This window comes from Tauraco erythrolophus, chromosome 2 (assembly GCF_009769465.1).
Source record: "Tauraco erythrolophus isolate bTauEry1 chromosome 2, bTauEry1.pri, whole genome shotgun sequence".
Taxonomy (NCBI): domain Eukaryota; kingdom Metazoa; phylum Chordata; class Aves; order Musophagiformes; family Musophagidae; genus Tauraco; species Tauraco erythrolophus.
Window position 1 is genome coordinate 33,185,623 of NC_141466.1, and position 23,604 is coordinate 33,209,226.

Genomic DNA, 23,604 nt, shown 5'->3' on the forward strand with positions numbered 1-23,604 from the left:
TGAATATTATTACTTAATAGCAAAACTTTACTGATGTATTCTTCAAAAGAGTAAGTCTTTGCTCTTCTCTGATTCACTTTGTGGTTGGTGGTTTGTTGTTTGATTTTTTTTTTTCACTTCTTGGTCTGATTTTGAAAGCTGGAGATGACATTTCAGCTGCCTGTCCTAAACAAAATTTGGAAATGTAAGTGGATGAAAATAAAGAAAGTGATGTGTGTTTGTTGCTTTGCAAAAATAGTGTAGGAAAGTTTGATTTATTCAAAGTGGTTGAACCAACTCAAGCAGCTATATCTTGTCTTACACTCTTGATTAAGCTGAAGAAGATAATTTATTAAGATAGCTACACTTCTGGTAATTTTGCAGGAAAAAAAGAAAAGAAAAATATCTCCAACTTCTATAAAAATTGTCACTGAGGAGAGACTTGGGTTTAGGGTACTACTATATTGGCCCTTTTTAAATATTATTGTTTGGCCACCTTCTGTGATTGAGTATAAGCGCCTACTGCTGGACTCTCAAGTAGGGTCCAGCACATCCTCCCTTATGTTTTTTGAGAGCAATAAACTTTGAAAGTTTGGTTGTGATAACCTATTTCTGTAGCTTCCAGTTCCCATCATCCATCAGCTATATTTCAAAATGTAGCATGGAGGGTACTGTTGAATGTTTCTTGATGTGTGGCAGGACATGGACACTGAGATTTTAGCCGTGTAGCTGCTGGGGTTCATGACGAAGAAATGATAGTTGTTAACCATGTAGGGGCTGTTGGAGCTCGGTTGTGTAGAGCCTTAATGGTTAGTCTGAGCCTTTTCTCGGATTCACTGGAAGCTTTTATAGAAAGTAGATGTTAGAGGTTTTAGGAGATTTCTTGTTAGGTGGTCTGAAAAAATTGTATGAATAAAATACAAGAGACTTGTTGGATTTCTTTGCTTTCTGATTATTATTTGCATGTTAAAATATTAATGATTATATGCAGCATAATTTGCTGAAGTCCTAAATGATGCTGGGTTCTTCAGGACTATTGTTCTCTCAATAGGCAAATGATTAAGATTTTCAAGAAATGCCACTGGCATGCAGACAACCATTTGTTTTCAGTTTCACTGTATAAAAGAGTTATGCATCCTAAAATTGCGTCTGATGAAATGTTGCTCCAAAACCATGGTTCTGAGCGTCTTCCAAGTTCCAACTCAAATTACAGGCATCTGTGGAATTGGCATTGTCCCTATCCCTGCAGACAGATGTTAACATTAGAAGAGTTTTCTGAGACTGTTAAACATAATGCAGAGTATTTGTCTTGCTGTTTATTTTATTTTTCTTAAAATACACAATGAATTAGGCCTCTCTGATATCCTTACTGACTGTGCTAACAGTTCTGGCAGCAGATCATATGATGCATGCGAGCCTGAATCAGTGCAGCAGTACCACCTTAGACATTGTGGTGATGCTCTTTTTTTTTTTTTTTTTTTTGGCAAAATCATGTGTAAACTTCTAAGAGGAAGAGGCAGAAAGCAGTATTCTATGGGACTAATGTGTTATGTCTAAGGAAGAGAGAAAAATTTGTAGAGAAAGGAGCAGTTTGTTGACTGAGCTCTTTTATTGGGAAACTGCACTTTTCAGGGCTTTTCAGAATTGTCCAAAATGGAGTTTTTTCATGGCTGGTTGGGAGTTCCAGACTGATGACTCCTTCTAAAGGCTTCCTCAGCCCAGAGTGTCCTTTGGCCACCCTTGACTTTATCCTGTTACATGAGAGATGAGTGTTGAGTTCTTGTCTTATTTCACTTATAAAGCTCTTTTGAAAGGTGATTGTCAAGCTGAGGAAGTAGGAGAGTTTTTTAGCTTAGTAGCACAGCCAGAAAATATGAATTGAAATAATACCTGTAACTATTTATATGCAATCACATATTTCTGTCTGTGGAGAAAAAGACAGGATATAGTCAGATGATGTTGATGAGGACGAAGAGTTAGAAAACCTCTGGTGAACTTTACGTAAATTTGTCTAGGGTCCTTCAAACAATAAGTAAGGGTAAAATTAAAATTTCATGGAGGTTTTGTGCTGGCTGTCCCTACAAAACTTTCAGGCATCTGTTGGGAGATGTAAAGTCAGCATTTTTTAAGAGTTTTGCAGTAAATAACAAATGAAATTGTTGAAGTGTGTTATTGTGGATAATGTTGCTTGTTGCCACTTAGTGCTCATCCCTGGAATGCAGCTGCCTCTGTATTCCACCCATAGTGACAGCGCCCTGTTTGTACAAAGCATGCCATTATTTTCAGATTGGCACAAGTCACACAGAAAACAGATCATTCTATACTCTTTCTTTTATATAAATTAAGGAAATGTCAAGATTAGAAATTGTTTCCCTTCCTCCTAGCAATCAAGTGCCTCAGTAATGAGCTGCTTGGCATAGCTGCTACTTGGTGTAGAAATTGAATGTAGAATTAGAAAACAGACCTGCTGCATCTGTGTGGTGGTGGTACACAAGCATGGTACTAGGAAGAGAACTCTAGTGCTATAGGCAAGGACTTTATGAGTTTTGGTTTTGACGCTAACATTCAGTTAACAGAAGATATTGGCACTATTGTATGCTTACAATTGAAAAACCTCTTAGTTTTTCATTTTTCTAGTATGAAAATAACTTGCTAGCTTTGAAGGCAGGGTTTCTTCTTCAATTACGGTACCTTCATAAACAGTATCTAATCTAATCTGGAGGAAAATGTCTGCTTTTCTCCTTATGAACAGCACGTGGCTTGTGATGCAGATTCGGTGATGGCAGTTCTCTGGTATTTGCTTCTCATGGTTTTTAGAAGTTGAGCTGGTTGGAAACAGTCAATGAAAGCTGTTTTTACCTGAAGAAAATTTCAATTTCTTAATTGATAATTTAATCACTTAAATTTAAGGGGAAGACTGTTATTTTTTTACTTTATCTCTTGTCCAGCAGAGATGTAGTCTGAGATATGCTTCACTGTTGAGCTGTACTCCCAGGTCTTTCCTTGTTTCAAACTGCCATAAAGAAAAAGGTGTACAGAGCAGTTTTTGCTGGATTCTCCATTAATTTTGCTGCAAGATTTATATTTTTTTTAATAGCAATGGAAATTTGCTGGAAAAGCTCGATCATTTTTGTATGTCTCTTATACTGCGTACCAGAAAGGTGAGCAGTTGGTCTGAAAAATGTCATTCATCTGATATCTATTATTGCCTTTAAAAAAATTTAGTTTTTACTATTCAGTATTAAGTATGGCAAAATATACAGTTAGTGTAGTGTACTGTGTGTTACATGGAACTTTTAGAGCCAATCCGGAAGAGAAGTTTAGCTGTTCCTGTGAATTCCAGGTGGCTGGCAGTGGAAAAGTCGGCCTGGAAAAGAACTTCCTTAGATATATGCATCATTGATGGGAACCTGGCTGTAACCAGTACTGTGAGTTTCAAGTGCTTGGAAATCTTGAATTACCCTTAAAAATCATGAGATGAACTTTTCATTTCTGAAAAGTATTTTATAATTTCCAGTATTTTGGAGGTAAGCTAAGAGAGTGACTCAGATATACCTAACAGACTCAAACCAGAAGGCGACACTGCTACCCGCCCCTGCACCATCAACAACCCTTAAGCTTTTCACCCATCCCTGGATTCCACAGACTGGCTCGTGGATACAAACACCAACGCGTTGTGTTCCTCAAAGAGCAGACAGCACAACCGCCTCTTGAAAAATCAAGTGCATCTTGCCTCTTGCTGCAGCAACTTTTTCTCTTTGGATTTTGTATTTGGTGCTCCCTCGCTAATGATGGCTCACATAGCTTGTGCTATTTTGTATATTTTATGTATGTTTGTAAATTTTTCCCTTAGGGGGCTGAATGGTCTTTAGCTTTGCATGCTCATGCAAAGGAATGAGCTTGATTTCCTGGGAGAGCTCTTCTGGTGCCCATACAATCATAAAATCTTAGAATGGTTTGGGTTGAAAGGAACCTTTAAAGGTCATCTAGTCCAACCCCCCTGCGATAATCAGGGACATCTTCAACTGTATCAGATTCTCAGAGCCCTGCCCAACCTGACCTTGAATGTTTCCAGGGATGGGGCATCTGCCACCTATCTGGACAACCTGTTCCAGTGTTTCACCACTCTCAAGGAAAAAAATTTCTTCCTTATATCTGGTCTAAATCTACCCTCTTTTAGTTTAAAATCATTACCCCTTGTCCTATCGCAAAAGGGCCTTCTAAAAAGTCCCTCCCCATCTTTCCTGTAGGCCCCCTTTAAGTACTCGAAGGCTGCTATAAGATCTCCCCAGAGCCTTCTCTTCTCCAGGCTGAACAACTCCAACTCTCTCAGCCTGTCTTCACAGGAGAGGTGTTCCATCCCTCTGATCATCGTCGTGGCCCTTCTCTGGACCTGCTTCAACAGGTCCATGTCCTTCTTGTGTTGAGGGACCCAGAGGTGAATGCAGTATTCCAGGTAGGGTCTCACAAGAGTGGAGCAGAGTGGCAGAATCACCTCCCTCAACCTGCTGGCCACACTTCTTTTGATGCAGCCCTGGATTCGGTTGGCTTTCTGGGCTGCAAGTGCACATTGCTCATGTCCAGCTTTTCATCCACCAATACCCCTAAGTCCTTCTCAGCAGGATTGCTCTTAATCCCTTCATCCTCCAGCCACTATTGATCCCCAGGGTTGCCCCATCCCATGCGCAGGACCTTGCACTTGCACCCATAACAAGGGAAAGATGGAGGCAGGCGGAGTGTGTTGAACGAGAGGGCGGGAGGGATGGCGCCTGCTTGGCACGCAGCCCCCTGTCTGCCCACAGCCCCTGCACACTGGGGCCTTTATTTGGTGCCACATACATGTGCCGGAAGCAGCCCATGGAATGTCCTTGGCACAGCCTGGCTTTGTGCAGTCTCTTGCTTGGGGACAGGCTGGGGTAGTTTCCTTCATGAAACATTCTTTCCACCCATTAGAGTGATTTTCATTTTGTTGTTAAATTAAAGTTTGCTGGAGAGGATGATTTTTCATCAGGGTAAAGCAGTCTGCGTGCGTGGGAAATAGCTAGAATATAAGCAATGGGGTTCAGTGTGCTGAATCTACAAACTGGTAATTCCTCTTCAGGTTAAGAAATGAGTAAGCTTCCTGAGAAGGTGGCAAGCAAAAGATGTAAAGGTCAAACTGACAAATAAACAACTTTATGAAGGGAGAGAATAAGTTGGATTGGATAAGTCATAACTTATGGAGTAACTGAAAACGTCTAGTGTAGCTGTTGAAAACTGTAGGATGACTACACATGTATGGAAGAGAACATATTCTCTATGTTTTTTGGCACAATCTCAAATTATTTTAAACAGAATTTGAAATACTGTAACTTCTGTTACTCTACGGTGTTTCTTCATCAGAGTATTAATAAATACTTACATTTTGAATTTCTCAAAAATGCATAATATTTTTTGCTATTTTTTTTCCACAGAAATTGTTCCCTTCAAGTACTGTATTTAAGATCAATGTCAAAGGAACATTATGAATGTATTATCTTTTAAATTCTTGACTATCGCAGGTCTAGAATTTTATCTGGACAGACAATGGACAGTTTTCAGTGATGTTTTTAGGGTTACAGAAGGGAAAATGTTAATTATAGTACAACTGTTGTCTGCGTACACAATATCTTTGTCTCTCAAGTACTGACAGCCACTTGGCTTTGGCAAGTCAAGCACAGTTGGGCTCAACTTTTTAAACTCATTCCAATGTGTGCAGTTTTTCCTCTTTTATTTATACCTGGAACAACCCATCATGATACCCATTTTTTGGCCTCCTATTTTGTGAGCTTTTGTGACATCATCTCCTGTGGAGGATCCCCTGGAGGAAACTGAGGTGCAAAGAGAGGTGATGCTCTGTATGCCAACACCCGTCTGTTGGGAACGTCCAGATAAAATGCTAGCTGAGACTCCCAAAGACGAGATTTCCTTGTTTCGGGGAGAAATACAGGATAAGGCCCCTTTTTTTCTTGTGCAAGAGGCCCCTTGCACTTTGAAAAAAGGTCTAGTCTTTAGTTAGGAGGGGCCATGATCTCTTCTTGGTAAGTATGTCACGGAGCCAGTGTAGTTCAAAGTAGAATAATTTTAAATCTTTAGCTCTCTGTTTATGAAACTTCTTTTTGCAAAGTATTCTACACCCTCAAACCCAATTAGTGTCAGTGTTATCTGCAGCAGTCAACGCAGCCAAAATTCCATTAGCATTTGGAAACACAGAATGTTACACATTTGAAGGGCATCATCCTGTACTTCAGACTTTGAAATAATTTTTTATTCAAACAAAAATAGGCTTCCTAGTCTAACATAAATTGAAATCTTATACATTCTTCCTAATGCCATAAAAAACACTTTGCAGCTGTGAGCAGTTCTCGCAGGACAGAAAATTGTGATTCAGCATGTTAGTGCTTACAAACCAAAAATTTAAATGAACACAGATTGATTACCGGGTAATTAGTATTGATAGAAGCTGAAGTTAAGTCCAAAACATTGACGTTGTTTCTGACTGGCTAACTCTTTTATTGGAAAAAGTTTCATGTTGAATGAAATTTCAATCTTGTGGAACCAAAAAAAGAGTTTGGAATGTCCGTATTTCCTGGAGAACAGGAATTCCCCTGTGCTCACCAGCCCTTCCCCAACCTGTGAAAACTGAGACAAGCAGCTGTTTACAGAAAGAATTTATTGTGTATTAATATAAGACAATATGAACACTTGAAAAAGCAGCAGCATTCCCCCAGTTTCCTTGGTAACTGCATGCCCTGTTAGACCAATCGTTCTCTGAAATGTGTTTCATTTCTGGCACGTGGCATGTCTTTGTCCCAAAGCTTCTGATGTCCCATGTACTACTATTACAAATATAATTCTCCTTTAATTTTATAACTGTGGCTTGAACGCAAATCATTTCCCATTGTAGAACTGGAGAGTTTTGGCATTTTAATGTCATGGAGGGAGATGCTGCTCCGAAGCATTACCCTACACCAAACACTTTCTAGGTGGCACTGAGGTTCTGGATGCTCTCTGCTGCCATTTTTGTGAGTGGAAGGGCTCAGTGTCTTGCAGTTCTTCACCTCCAATTTTCCATGGAGCTGTTCACTAAAATATGTATCTGTTGCAAAGAAACGTCTCAGTGCCAAGTTTGAGAATAGATGACATTTCAGCATGTTTGTTCTCAACTGATGAAATATGTAAGTGTGCAATTTTCTGTTTCTTGCTGGTTTGGCTTTTGTCGCTAAATTGGAGCCAGGTGTGCAGCTCAAGCCTTGCTTGAACTTTGATGGTTTGCTGATCTCTTTACTATAAGTGTGCACAAGTAAGATGGTATAAACTGCTTGCCTCTTTCCTAAAAGCGCAAAGGTCATTACAGTTTTAATACGCTCAGGTGGTGCTTCAAAGAACTCTTTGTTATTTTACACAGCTAATTCTAAGTAGATCTACATGATATTTCCAGTACCAGAACCTCAATTAAGCTCTTTATTCTTGTAAAACCTTATTTCTGTTAAAGCTTGAATGTACCACATTGCTAAACCTGAATGTTTTAGAACTCTTTTTTTAGCCTTAGAATAAGTGTGTCTAAAAATAAACCAGCATGAGCTTTTTCAATATCATTTAATATGCGTAACAAACCCTCTAACCTGAAAAAAGCAGAGTTATGTTTTGAAGGAGATTCGATTTCCAAAAGAACAGAATGAAGTTTAAGCTTTGACAACAAGCTGGGGAACAAAAGAAACCCAAGTCATTGAGGAAAAGTACCTAATCATCATGTCAGCTTGACATACTTGATTGTGGGATGGAACTTTCTTTTCGGTAATCTGTTTTGAAAGCCATGAAATAGTCGATAGCAAATGTTAATCTCTCAAGATGTGTGAAGCCTCTAAAAAAACCAAGCACGGCGGACCCGGTTTGCACGGTGTTGACCTGAATAAGGGGATAATGTGTTTAAGCAGCTTATTCATTCTTCAGTGCCCTTTGGAAAGGGAGCGGCTCCACAATGGTTTGCCACTCAGGGCTCAGACGTGACCACTGTTTTTTTCACTTGCTGAATGTTTCATTCTTTTGTCTCCACCCCGGGTTTCTTCATACGTTGTTCCAAACAGGACTATAAAGGAACTTTTTGGGGCTATTTCTTGTCGAACTGTAACATGTGTGAAGCAGAATGCACTGAGCTGTAAAGGAATTTTGAACTCTGGGTATATAGCTGGCCAGGCTTTTCATCAGAGATGTGTTGCTGAATTAATTGTCTCTGCTTGCGAGACTTCCCAGGCTGGAAGTTTAAACATACCCCAGAAACATTGTATTAATTGTTTTAAATATTCCACATTAAATTTTGGCATCAAAGATATGTCAATAAATTCTTGTTGGTGGTCTTATAAATGGAGCTGTTTCAGAGTTCTGAGTTTTAGCATTGGCTATACATTTAAATGCTCACAGACATGGAAGATGCAGAAGTGGCAAAAGGAGTATAAGAGCCTCTGTTTCAAGGCAGACCCGTGGCTTGTTTAGCACTTTTTAAACAGCGTAACTGTGAACGTCTGTTTCTTTTGAACTTTCACAGAATCACTGCCCAACATAAGCTGGCCTCTTGAAGGAATCATCATGACTCAGTCTGGATGTGAAGTGTTTTGGAAACATGTCTTCAGAATTTAAAAAAATAAAGGGACCAAAGTTGTGGGTTTTTTGTTTGTGTTTTTTTTTTTTTTTTTCATTTTGAGCATTGTTTTACAAAATGAGAACACAGACATTGTTTAATAGAAAGCTTGTGGAAGTATGTTAAAAGAGCACATCACTTTGGGTAGAATAATTACTGAAGTTGTAAAGGGGTTAAGTTGCTTATGCTGAATTGGACTGGAGCATGCAGTATGCTTGCACAGGATATGGAGTAGCAGAAGCCTAATGGCATGGAAAGCTGCAAAAATGGGATTTTAGAAATGAGATTGCTTTTTCTGAGTCCTACCACGATGCTCCTGACAGAGGCTCCTGCTGCTCGGAACTTCTGCTTCTCAACTTTATGTGCTCAGTTTGATGGGAAGCACAAGGCAACTCCCACAAGGTTTCCAAACTTGTCTTAAGATTTTGCATTGCTAAACAGTTCACTTGCAACTTCTGTGAATTTATCTCCCAGACAAATAAAATTATCTTTAATTTGTCAGATTTTCCTGAGATCATTTTAAATAACTAGGCAAACTCAAAAGGGAAATGAAAAATAATTCCAGAAATAGTTCTTGACTGCAAAGTTGGACATGATTATGTAAAAAAAGAAGACTATAAAAAAGGGAAAATTACTTTGGAAGATACCTGACGTCTTGCCAGTTTTTCCTGCAATATCTTGAATAGGTACATAATTATGATTTTGATTTTGCTGCTAGAATACCTAGAATAGTGTAAATACACATGCAAAATTATTTCAGCCAATGAATATGCTTCTTAAACATGAACGCTATGTAGAATTGGTGAAGGAAATGAATAAAATACTGACAATGTAATAATAATGTAATAACTGACCACTTTCATTTGCAAAGTAATTTTAATTTTGACATTTATTTGTTCTCCAATTCAAACAGTTGAACTTACAACTTCTGAAAGTCTGTAAGTAATGTATTAGAAATTGTTTTGAAATGGTGATGAATATAGCAACAATTTTAGAAAAATCGACTTTTAATCGTGCTTGATTTTTTTCCAACATTCTAATCTGATATCTTTAATCTTTTATGGAAGCGGAGAGAAAAGCAAGAGAGAGACAAACATCTCTATCTGTAGGGCTGCATCAGGATTCTCGCACGGGAGTCAGAATACCACCAAAGATTTTAAGTTTCATACTGATTCAAATTCGTCTTTAACAGAGGCTTGTGACCCAGCAGATTTTTCTGTTCTATAACATAGAAAAGCTGTGAAGGGAATTTAGGCACTTCTCTACAATATGATAATCAGATTTCGGATTCCCAGCCTGAAGCAGTCTGAGCAAGCTCTCCAACCTTTTTGCTTCGTGTTGCACATTGAAGGCTGTCTCTTGGAAGGGCAGGTGGTCTGTATTTTTCTTTACGATGTGTTTCTGGTTGAAGCTGGTGTACAAATTTCTGCAGTCGTGTTGGTTTTGCAAATTGTTTTTGGATGAAAAAGTGTTTAGTCAAGCTCCCGACTGATTCTGCAAGCTGTTTGGGCATGTGTGGGAGGATTGCATGCTAGATACGACTGAGAAATTAGTTTATTCATTTTCAGAGGCCTGTGAGAAATAGGAGCAGATTGTCTTTATATGAGAGTTCCTGGGAGAGCTAGTGAAAGTGTTGAGACTGGGGAATTGCTGTAGCTGGAGTGAATTGTCAAAAGTGATTGCAAAACACTTTGAACTCATTTAGTAATTTGTAAGTTATAGTTTGGAAATACAGCAGACCAAAACAAGACTTTCTAGTAGCTTGGAAGGAAAAGGTCAAAGGCTTGATTGTGTTTTGGCATACTGAATTTTAGAAAGCAGCACATTTTCTGAATATCAGCTCATCAACACAGTTGAAATCATAGAATTATAGAATCATTTAAGTTGGAAAAGACCTTGAAGATCATCGAGTGCAACTGCTGACCTAACACTGCCAAGTCTGCCACTAAACCATGTCCCTACGCACCACATCTACATGTCTTTTAAATACCTCCAGGGATGGGGACTCAACCACTTCCTTGGGCAGCCTATTTCAATGCTTGACAACCCTTTCGGTGAAGAAATTTTTCCAAATATTCAATCTAAACCACCCTTGGTGCAACTTGAGGCTGTTTCCTCTTGTCCTATCACTTGTTACTTGGGAGACGAGACCAAAACCCACCTCACTACAACCTCCTTTCAGGCAGTTGTCAAGAGCAATGATGGACTCTGGGAAAGATTTGTGAAACATGATGATAAAAGTAAAGAAAATGGCTTTTTTTTAAAATGTCACAGCACTGCCATGTTGTGAAGGAAAAAGAGAAAAGCACTAACTAAAGTTTTAAAAGATACTTTTGAAACCTGACTTCCCAGAAAGAACTTTTACTTTTTCACTTGGAAACACTACATTTCCTTTGAGACCAGAGTATCTCTTTTCCTTGCTACAAAAGGGTGTTTCTTTAATCTCTTTGTTACATTTCTTAGGTCCTTATGTAGAGGTGGATAAATGGATATGCACTTCATATGCATGGGTTAATCCTCAAACACCGTATTGTTGTCCCCTTCTTATTAACTTAGAGTGTACTTGTGTAACCTGCTCATGTTCATTTTTTTTTTTAACAGGCATTGCTGAAAGATCCTTTGTATATTGGGCTGAGACACAAGAGAATCAGAGGTCAAGCCTACGATGATCTTCTTGATGAGTTCATGGAAGCTGTGACTTCAAGGTATGTGATATATCTGTGCCATTCATTGGTGAATTCCACTGTGAACTTCATTTTGGGAGAAATAAAGGTCAGTAGCTTATGAAAGGAAGACAGAGTTGTTAGGCTTCTGATGATTTTTATTTTGAGCATAGTATTGTATAAGTTTATAACTGCCTGAACTACTTCCCTTCAATATTGGAGTTTTATGAATTCATTGCATGAGTGGTAAAACTCATCTTGAGATGAGCAAACTAGTTTTTCAAACTTTTTTTTTGAGATTTGGATTGTTAAATATTGACCTGATAATTTTCTGTGCTTAGCGCTGTGCCTACATGGTTTTCTCTGTCTCTGTGATTTCATATGTGAGATCTCAGCAGCCTGAAAGAAGTTATCGTACTTGGCAACCCCTGCCTCTGCCCCCACCAAAACCACGACAGAACTAAGCTTTCAATGTTTTGGTTTTAAATGTCATAGTATGGACCTATACCAAGTCAGCTCTTTCTCTTACTTCTTTTTTTCCTCTACAGAAAGTAGTTAAATTTATTATTAGAACATGATGCATAAAATAGTTCTTCTCACATGTCAAATAACACATTTGCTCATATTTTCCTTGTTTGTTAAAGTATTTGGAGTTCTAGCCCTGCATTCAGTGTGTACACCTAAAATAGCCCAAGTGCCAGGATCCTTAGCAGAATGTATTTTCTGCATCTGCATCCCAAAGCTGGGGCTGAGCTATTGGTCCTGGGAATATTTTCCAGCTCTTCAGTCACGGCTTGTGCCCCATCTGCGTTTTGACTCCATTTTGAGACCTTACCTGGACATGCACAACCTCTGCTCTTCCTGCCCTGGTTCCTATGCAAAAGAAACTTGTATTAATTTCTATGCCCGAAGCACATATTCCTTCATGTATCACTCTACTCTTCCATGTCACCCTCAGTGATAACACTCCTTTGCTCCTAATTTTGCTATGGAAGTTGCTGGTTTGGCTCTACCCTGTGATGTGTTTGCTCCTCTTCTAAGTATTCCCCTTCAGATAAAATTGGTGAGTTTTAACCTTCCTAATAAAAGGTTCAGAGCATTAGAAATTGTTCTGTGGACTGTGTTTTGAGAATCTATACGGTAATGCATTCCCTAATTCACCCTTTCTTTAAAATGAGCCATAGTTTTTCATACTGAAGGAAATCATCAGAGTCAAGCAGAAGATTGTCTCAATAATGTTTGAAGGTCTGGTTGACATGCTCTTTTTACTTAAACAACTTTAAAACTCTGTAATTTTGAGCAATTTATGTTTGCTTGACCTTCTAAAAGACCACTCTGTTCTCAGCTAAATCTGTCATGGTCTACGATGCATCATTTATTTCATGTTTAAAGTGGAGCACTTACAAATTATACTTCAAACTTTGCATGGTTTACTTGTGAATTGTTTTGGCTTAGTGTGACATCTGTATTGATTATGATGCTTATTTGCTAAAGTGAAGGGAAAAGAGATGTAGTTAAGGCAAAATCAAGTCCATAATTTCGTATGTTCCTAAATTCAAATGTATGTTTAGCATGCTGCTGGCAGACTCAGCACTTGCAGCTGATTCTGGTGTGGTGGGTCTGACTGTTAAAGATGCAGGTCATGATTTGCTCTATTGTGTATTACTTTCCCTTGCCAGCTGTTGTGGTGATTTAGGTAGTTGTATACTTTGGTTAAACACTACTTATCATTTCCTTGTGAGAGTTTCTCTTATATTTTTCCTCTTTTTACTGGTCTTAGCCTTCTGCTACCTGTTTCACAGGGTGGGTATTTGCTTCACTAATTACAGATGCATGTTTTGTCTCTTACAGTTTAGATTAGACATATCTATCGTTAGTTATTCCCATGGTACTCCAGAAGAGACGTTCTTGTTTAGCATTGCCTAATCAATTCTGAGAATAGGAGAAGTTCTGGGGAAATCTGTTACTGGGTTTTCAATACCATGGAATATTCATCTCCAAGACGTACATAACCATGAACATCATAAAGCACAAGGCTGTCATGTATTTTTCATAAGCCAAATTTAGAGACTTTTAAGGTGATAGCAAATATTTTCAAGTTGGAAAACTATGTTAAATACCTATTTTAGATCTTTTTCACTCTCATTATTCTTCAGAGAAGCCAAATGCTAATAGAAGTGAGAGCCAGGTTTTAGCAGCACTGCCTGGGAACAAACAGAAGTAGACAGCTGTACAGGGCAGTGCACGTCGTACAGGCTTTTTATTGGCTTCCAGGGAATCTTCCTAGACATGCACATCATCTTGATAGATTTTTAAATTTTGAAAATCTAGATTTTTATAAGCTGATGCAGCATCATTTGTAGTGTTTCATGTTGAAACATCACCTTTATACAGTAAATATCGTGATGCATAATAAAGAAAATACTTTATACAAGTGTCATATGAAGATATATTTTCATCAACCACAATACTTTCCTCTTCTCAGCCTCCACTGCTATTCACCCAAAACAATTCTTCTCATGAAACCAAATTATTTCTGAAATAGTCAGGTTTTTAAAAAAAACCTCACAACTTAAACCATCCATTACTAAAAGATTTTGGTATAGTATTCAGTGTGCTATCATGGTAGAATGGAACCAGTGCGATGTGATTTTTCCCAGATGTGGGAAGGAAGAAGCATATGGAAAGTATCTGGATTTCTGTTGACATAAATCCAGTGAACAGCTTTTATTTATTTATGTATGAATAGTATCTGAATCCATTTATTTATTTATTACCAGTGCCAGCAGCTGCCCTCTCTGAGGGCAGGTGTTATAATTTCTCTGGACATTAACAGGTGTTTCTTGCTTTTGTGTTGGTTCAGTAATTTAAGGGAACAGGAATATTCTAAATGGAAGGAATGTTTTATAGCATGAGAAAAAATGGACAGTTATCTTCATCACTGAAGAACATAAATCAAACTGGAATTCAGAAATGTTTGTTACATTTCTGCCCTATGGAGAAATGGATCATAAAACATTTTATATAGAGAAGTACACTTTTCCAAATGACAAGTTGTTCATAAATATCTATGTTTACAGAGGAAACTCTGAGAGGAGGGATTGCTGAAGAAGATTTTGGTAGCTGGGATTGATCCTCCAAGGCTTCCTGTGCTACTAGAGGAAATAACTCTGTCTTTATTCCAGTTCCTATTTCTTCCCTACTTGCCTGCAAGGGTGCAAAGAGAAATATATCAATGGCCAAAAGGTATTAATGTACAACAGTGAAGGGATTATGGAAATGCTAGAGGGGAAAATATGTAGAATGGAGATGGAACAAGAAATGAAGGGAGAGGAAAAAAGTACCTTTTTAATAATAGGGACGTGGAATTTCCTTGTCTGATGCAAAAAGTAGATTTAAAGAGTCTGGAAATTTTTTCCTTATTTTGAAGGACACTTCATTTTCACAAAGCTGGTAAAGATAAATCCACCTTGAACCTCTCCAAAAAATGTCAGAGTAGGGAAGAGCAGCATCTTACCAGGTTGCTTTCTGCTGCAGACCACCCCCAATGGAAGGTGCTGTATACTGAGGAGGGACAATGCTGACTTGCACCTCTGGTCTATGAACAGATAGGAAACTTTTAGGAAATGGAAAGAATCTGGTGTAATTTGTGTAGGTTACTTCGTTGCCCACCTACTGCAGCCCCAGAGAGTTGGATAGAATTATTATTCTGTTATAAGCTAAACCCCATGGATTTGTGAACTGTAAAAAAAACCCTATATCATTGAAATTATCTTTCTCTGTATGTGTGATGGTGAGTTTTCAGTTTCACTTCAAGATGCAAATAATAGTGGTGGACCTTGAAAAGTAATATTATGTGTCATTTATGTTCTCTTCTGTAATCATATTTTAATTAAATCCTTCCCCACTCTTTTTATGCGCTGCGCTTTTGTCAAGTTTGTGAGCTATAAACCAAGCTGCTGACAATTGTAATTCAGTATGTTCTGTCCTAAATTACCATGATGTAGTCATTATTCCTCATTTGCCTGATTACATTATTCACAGATGGTAGCAGGGTTTCATTTCGCATCATGTGTTACTTTAAAACAGTGGTTTATGGTAAGTACGATTTATCTAACTTTGAGAACAACTGTAAAAGTAATATATCTACAAAATAAAAATGCACAAATATTTTAATAGATGTTTTCATTTAGTCGATTACATTAGAATATAATTCAATTTGTGAATAACTTAACTAATTCAAACAGCTCTTACTTTTGGCAAGACAATATACTGGCAAGAAGTTAACATAAAAGGTGCTTATAGCTGTGCATCGTTAAGGAAGTGGTTGGACAACACGGTGGTTCTGACAGTATGTTCAGGCACAGATTGTGAGTGCAAGAACATAGGTGCCTCTGTCCTCTTTGCACTGTAGTGGTGCAAGACCGAGACTTGTATCATGCCTGTATGTTCCCGTATTGTTCAAGTTAAAGTGACTGTCAGAAAGCGTGCAGGAAAAAACACTGCTGCAACAACTCCCTCCTATGGCAGACTTGGTGAAGATCTTTCTGTTTAGAGATTTCACCCCTCAGTGGGATGTTGGCCCTTTGAGGCAATTTTTCAATTACCTGCTCCTTCCACCGTTCATCACCTTCCCAGAGAAGATCACTGTGGACAGTAGGTTAAGGGAAAGGTGGGCCCATACACTGCCTTGACTAAGGTTAAAATTGCTCTTTGAACCTACCCTCGGTTCCTTCCTATGGTTACATCTGAGGTTCATTTCCAGTCATTGATGGGTTTGTGTTCTTCTTGAAACTCTTTGGTCTCCAGGCTCAGGCTTCCTCGCCCACTTAGACTCCTGGGTGGACTTTGCTTTTATACTGACGGTAAAACCATTCAAGAGGATCCTTAGGTTGTTTGCATATTAAAAAAGGCCCTCAAACTCAAACACATTGTGATTTTAAAACAAGGATTATTGATTTTGATAGTGGAGAGTGTTGTAGAAGAGGAAAACTCAAACAGTTTGATAAGCAGAGTTTGTTTTTTGATCCTAGTTCAAGCAGCTGTGGTGGTTTGCCTGAGGAAAATCTTTATGTTTTGTGATTAACCATGATGCCTTCTAACTGTTACCACTTGCAACATTTAAATTTGGTAGATGATACTACCTCTAGGAAGTTTGGTAAGGAACTCTGAATCTTTCATCAGGACATGGTGCTTAGTGGAGTACCCTGCTTGGAATCATTTTTGCCTGCCTATGTAGGGGAAAAAGAGAAGTCACTAAGGTGTAGTATGTTCTTTGAGATGGGATGCTTGTGTGAACATTTGCTGCTCCTTCGGTTGCCAAATTCAGGGGACTCTCAGGCTGACTGGGCAGAAGGCATCTACTTCTGTGTATTCCGCTAGGTAAGGGGGAGCAGGTTAATTGATTTACCCCCAATATGAATATCCTTATAAATGATACGTCACAGAAAGAGGAACGTAGGCAAGCAATCTTTCCTTTTGTTATTTGTTACCTTATGCCCCTCTTCCTCCCTTTCCTGCTGGTTCATTTGGTGGTTAAATTATATCTGATTGCTGGAAATGTTACAAATATATGCTTTACAAACTTTTCGGACACAGTAAGTGGCATCATGAAAAGTGAATCTGTCAGTGAAGCAAAATCATAGCGAGATAGACAGACCTTAATCACATCAAGTTTATTTGTAGAAAGAGTCTTATTATTGTTTGTAATGCGAAACTTTAGAGAAATTCTTAGCGAAGATCAGCAGTGGAGACTGGAAGAAATAAAACCTCATGCATCCCATGCATCCCTTAAAGAAAACAAAGAGTAATGAAATCCTCAAACACAGTACTGAGGAGGGAGGCTATTTTGTTTTTGTGGGACAATATAGAGAGAGTGGGGGATTTTTTTTACTATTTTTAATATGCCTCTTGTACCAAAACTGATTCTGGAGCTCAGAATTAGATGTATCCACGTTCTAATAATGCTCAGCTATGTTCCAGACTTGCTGCAGTCACTCAAAACCCAACAAGTGAAGAACATGCTGTTCTCAGGCTTTTCTTCTCCAAACTATTTTAAGAAGGGGTTTTTCAAATGGAAAAGGCCTGGGTAGTCTCAGTTACTTTCCTTCCTCTTTTATAGCTCCAGCAAATGTTGGGCAGGATTCTCAACAGAAGTTAGCTGGTGCAACTGTATAGTAAATGGAGTGAATGCTGATTTATTTGAATAATTTATGCGAGTGTAATATTTTAACAAGGTTTATATTGTTGTTACAGAAGTATAGTAGTTTTCCAGGCCATCAGAAGCAGCGGTTTCTTGATTTATTTTTTTCCTTTGGAAACTCTAGTATAAAGTAAAGTATCAAATTTTTGGCTGCAGTTCACATCAGAATGTAATAAGATATCTGTCCCTCTTATCCCATCTCTGTCTCTCTCCCATTGCAAGTCAAGAATTATTTCTATCTAGATTTCAACTTTCAGGAGAACTTTCATTCACTATCAGTCTGGCTGGTGGGACCGGGTACCTCAGTGCTTCATCCTTCCCTGGTCCTTTACCCCTGCCAGACAGCGACACTGCCATGCTTTACTCAGAGTATCCCACCTGAACTGAAACTGCTCCCACCTAAGATTCCTGATCCGCAGCAGCGGATCAGTCTGTGCCTGTGAGTGTCTTCTGCTGCAGCTTGCAGGCTGGGGCTGTGGAACGCTGACAGCAGCAGGACTTCGGTGGCCTGAGATTTGCTCCTAAAATAAAGCCCTGCTGCGGGAGGGCAGAAGGCAGCAGCTACTGCTGAGACCAGGGTCAGTGGTGTCCTCCTGTCCTCATCTAGATGTCCTACCCTGCCCAAAACAATTGTTCTAGTTTTGGCTGGGGTAGAGTTAATTTTATTCGTAGTAGCTAGTATGGGGCTGTGTTTTGGATTTGTGCTGGAAATAGTGTTGATAATGCAGTGATGTTTTAGTTATCTCTGAGCAGTGCTTACATAGAGTCAAGACTTCTTCCACTTCTCACCCCACCCGACCAGCAAGTAGGCTGAGGGTGGACAAGAAGATGGGAGAGGACACAGCTGGGATGGCTGACCCCAACTGACCAAAGGGATATTCCACACCATATGACATCATGCTCAGCGTATAAACTAATCACAGAATGTTAGGGATTGGAAGGGACCTCAAAGGATCATCTAGTCCAATCCCCCTGCCGGAGCAGGACCACCTAGATCAGATCACACAAGAATGCGTCTATGTGGGTTTTGAACATCTCCAGAGAAGGAGACTCCGCAACCTCTCTGGGCAGCCTGTTCCAGTGTTCTGTTACCCTTACTGGGAAGAAGTTCTTCCTCATGTTTAAGTGGAACCTCCTATGTTCCAGCTTATATCCATTTCCCCTTGTCCTATCATTGGATGCCACTGAGAAGAACCTGGCTCCATCCTCATGACAGTCACCCTTTACATATTTATAAACATTACTGAGGTCCCCCCTCAGTCTCCTCTTCTCCAAGCTAAAGAGCCCCAGCTCCCTCAGCCTTTCCTCATAAGGGAGATGCTCCACACCCTTAATCATCTTGGTGGCCCTGCGCTGGACTCTCTCAAGCAGTTCCTTGTCCTTCTTGAACTGAGGGGCCCAGAACTGGACACAATGTTCCAGACGCGGCCTCACCAGGGCAGAGATAAACTAGGGGGAAAGTTAGCCATGGGGATTGCTGCTCAGGGACTGGCTGGGCATTGGTCGGTTGGTGGTGAGCAGTTGTTTTTCATTTTCATCACTTGTCTTCCTTGGGTTTTATTTCTCTGTCTTTTTGTTATTTTCTTTTTTATTAATTAATTATTAACTCTTATTATTAATAATATTATTGTTATATTTTGTTTCAATTATTAAGCTGTGCTTACCTCAACCCACAGGTTTTCTCACTTTTACTGTTCCAATTCTTTCCCCCGCTATCCTGCTGCAGGGAGGGGTGAGCGAGCGGCTGCATGGTGCTTAGTTGCCAGCTGAGGTTAAACCACGATACCAGTCATGCCCTGCATGAGAGAGTCTGGACCCACCGAGGGCCACAGTCATCTCCCACCTAGGAAGGAGTTAAATCTCTCCTTTCCCTGCACTCGCTGAGGCTTATGTGCCAGTTACAAGAAGTTTTTAATATAAGACTTGTTGACCACCCTGGTAGATGACATAGATCAAACAGTAGACTGAATTTCCTGATCTCCTGCTTGAGTACAACTTTTAGAGTTAAATCTGCTTGTTACTGTCACAGAATATGTGTCACAAGGGTAAGAAGGAAACTTGAATATTGCAGTCCTGCCCAGACTCCTGAGACTGCAGATATTTTTCCCTATTGTGCTTCATGTATATAGAGAAATGTTTCAGGCAGTGCAGTTTCTGTAATGCAAAACATTGATGTCAGGGTCTAGGTCAGTTCTCCTTTTAAAGGAAACAGCATTTATTAGACATAATGCAAACTACAGAACACTATTTAAGAGGATATATGGGATGTAGTGGAGTTGTCTCTGCAGACCCTGTCGCTAGTGGAATCACTGCTTTTCAGTTAAGCACAACTTATCCACTGCTCAGGAGGGTGCATGACTTGACCAGATCCAGAACATCTAAGAGCTTCCCCATGAGTTTGGTGGGACCTAAACAACGCCACCATTCAAGTGTTACTTGTTGTCTGGAGCAATGCAATTGTGTAGTGTGTCATAAGAGTAATTCCCTTGGTTTGTATCTGCTATGGATTATAAATGTAGTTGTTGTTCAGTTGCCTACAAATAATAAGCCATTAATAAATATCACTGACATAACATATTTGTCATTTGAATGTTGCTAACTTGTTTTGAGACTGGCTGATTTAGCAATAAACCAGAAATTTTATTTTCAGTTATTAACATATCACTTTGTTAAATTATTTGGCTGGACTAAGCTAAAAAATGTGATAATATATTTGTCAGAGAATTTGAAACAAGTGTATGAATGTGGTAGAGGGAAGTTATAAGAGGTGACTGGCAGATCAAATGCTTTGGGCATTGCATCTTCAGAGTCTGTTCATTTGACCTTAATTCTGACCAGAAATGTTGGAAAACTGTAAATCAGCAGGCATAATTTTGAAAATATAATTTTTATGTAATCTGGGCTATTACCTACTTTCTGGTTGTTTTTTTTTTTTTTAGAACTCAGAGATGGAAATATATATTGTTCTTTGTTATTTTAAAATGGTCCCCTATCACTTGCAACTGGCAAGGTAACAGACCAACACAAGCTCTGCCAGACTCTCACTTAGCTTGTTCCCAATAGAGTCCTTGATACCTTCTCAGTACCTTTGCTGATTTTCTGAGTAAACCTGCAACTGTGCTGATGAAATAGATAAAACCATGACCTACTGTTGACATTAATGTTGGACAAGATCAGTGAATGACCCTAAAAGATTCAGATGATACAAAAGGGGGGAAAAAAGTAATGTAACACTGTAAATTTTTTGATATCAGTATGTTATTCATTAATTTTTAAACTTTTTGACATGAATTACGGAGCTGTAACTGCAGACAAGGACCTTTTTTACTAATATTTTGCATCCCAGCTTTACTGAGCTGGGCAGGGGGCAATGTCCCCAAGCATCAGGGACGTGTCCCCAAGGAACTTCATCCCATGGTAGTGTCTGCATCAGGAGATGACACTGAGGGAAACTTACTGTGTCCCCATGGCATGGGCAGCCCCAACTCAGCACGGGCCTTTCCCTGGCCTGTTTTTTTCCTGAGGCTCATGATAACAGATGATAATATCAACATCTTATGGTTTTCATATGGTATGCTTTTATATTTCAGATGCTACTGTGGTGTTTGTGTATCCCTTGTCTCTGATTACAGATTACATATTGTAATGTATAGTGCATATATGCTCATATCAAATATTTTTCTCCGTTTAGGTTGCATTTGTTACCTTACCTGTCATGACTCACTGTTTGGTATGTCAGATACTTGCGAATTGCTGTATAACTGTATTTTTATACTGGTTTTCACCGTAGTTGTGCCCTTTTTTAACAAAATCTAGCATGAGAGAATAGATACATTGCCATAGATCTTCAGTGGATATCCTAGAACTGAAGTAAATTATTTTTAATTTACATCTTTTCATGCCTCAGTATCAAAAGTTTTCTCTTGTAACATTGTCATTGCTGCATTAAAAATCAATAGTGATATTAGGAAAACAACTGTAGTCCCAGATTAGGCCAACTACAGTATTCCCAGAATTTAATCATCCATGCTTCTTGAGTTGTTGTGAGGATCAAGGGCTCACAAGTTTTTGTACAGTCTTCCAAGGAATTTGTGATGGAAACTTCAGTGGCTTCCCTGTCCATCCTAGAATCTGCAGTAGTAATCCGTATGTCCTTACATAGCAATATAGCCTAACGAAGTGTGGACATATGGCACTTCTGAAAATCAGGATAATTCTTTTTTGCTGCTTAACTGTGGATTTAAATGCTGACTTGTAAAATGAAAGTATTTAACCTTATCCTGAGATTATGACCATATTAGTCTCTCAGCTGTGCAAACCTTCTGATATGACTGTCTGCCAGTGACTTGGGACTAGGATCAGAAAGCAAGTCAGAACTGAACTCTAGAGCTGTGTGCATTATCAGTACATATGATCAGTTTAAAAGCAGTATAGAGTACCTTAAATGAAGTATCTTGTATGTCAAGAACATGCTACTTACAGACTTTTTCGGTGTCTTTTCAGTACAATAAACATATCCAGTGTCTACTACTGCATTCACTATCCATCTGGCCTCTTTATAGTCCTTAAAGCTGTTGCAGAGTAAAATTTTTCCATTTTTATACGTGAGAACTAAAGCATTATATGACAAAATTGAATTTAGATGTACTCTTGGGCACAATCCAGTTGCCTAAACATAGGGGTTCAGTGTCATACCCTATCTGGCCTCCAGCTGCTGGTCCAGGTACCTTAGTTGTCCCACATGCCCTCAGTCATATCTGCCAGCTTTGTGTGGATGCTGTGGATAACCTGGAGTGTTTCAGATGGTGCTGGGTTCCTGTGTTTGAGCATCTATATCAAGCCTCAGTGTCTCTCTGTATCTCTAGGTGCTTGAAGGCTTTCAAACACTGACTCTGAGAGACCTCCTTAGTGTTGCACAGGAAGACTATAGCAAATAGAGGAGAATCCTAACTATCCTTTGGGGTAGCCTTCCATCTATACAGCTATCCCTGACCAACTTCTCATATGGATATATTTTGATAAAATTAGCGGTTGCATGCAGATTCTGAACTAGACTTGTTTTGAATGCTTAGAACTGCCTCTCTCCTTCTAATCATAGAATCATAGAATGGTTAGGGTTGGAAGGGACCTTAAAGATCATCTAGTTCCAACCCCCCTGCCATGGGCAGGGAAACCCTCCACTACACCAGGTTGCCCAAAGAGCCTCATCCAACCTGGCCTTGAACACTTCTGTCCTGGTTTTAGCTGGGACAGTGTTAGCTCTTATTTTTAGCAGCTAGAAGAGCTCCGTGTTTTGGTTTTACTCAGAGGCTCGCTCTGAGAAGAATGTCGATAGCAAGCTGATGTTTGTGGTTGGACGTGAAACTCCAAGGACTTTTCAGTGTGCCGGAGTGCAGAAGCACGGAGGGATAAGGGGGGAGCATAGCCGGGACAAGGGGGACATGATTCCCCTTGTGATTTGTGGTGGAACTTAAGATTGAGGGCCAAACTGGCCAATTAGTATTCCATATCATGCAGCGTCATGCCCAGTATAAAAGTGAGGGTCAGCCGGACAGAAGGGCTTTTGCGCTTTGGCTCTTTCGCTGCTTTTGCTCTTTTGCGCTTGCTGCGCTCTTGCTCTATTGTTTTTTTTCCTTTCTCTCCCAGTACTCCCACTCTTGGAGTACTATCTCTCTCTCTCTGCCCCTCTCTATTTCGGGGCCTCGTGTTCATCCGGGATTGCAGCTTCGGGATGAGACGGGCTGCGGATAAGAGGGGTGGTGAGCATCTACCCTGTGTATTAAATCATCTGTATTAAATTGTTCTTATCTCAACCCACGGGTATCCCATTTATCCTTTAATTCTCTCCCTCATTCCTGGGGGTGGGGGAGGGTGAGTCAACGACTCGGGGCGGGGGGCGGTTGTGTTGCCGGGGCGGCCTAACCCACAACAACTTCCAGGGATGGGGCATCCACAACTTCTCTGGGCAACCTGTTCCAGTGCCTCACCACCCTCAATGTAAAGAATTTCTTCCTTATATCTAACCTAAATCTCCCTTCCTTCAGTTTAAAGCCATTGCCCCTTGTCCTATCACTACACGCCCTTGTAAAAAGTCCCTCTCCAGT

General features: G+C 39.6%; 1 protein-coding gene across 1 annotated transcript in view; it reads left to right on the forward strand.

The window, feature by feature from the left end:
* ME1 (malic enzyme 1) overlaps positions 1-23,604 on the forward strand; it is a 195,780-nt gene that overhangs the window by 100,031 nt on the left and 72,145 nt on the right. Inside the window, exon 6 of the mRNA XM_086608248.1 lies at positions 11,237-11,340. Coding sequence (XP_086464374.1) covers positions 11,237-11,340 — 104 coding nt within the window. The remainder of the gene's footprint in view (positions 1-11,236; positions 11,341-23,604) is intronic.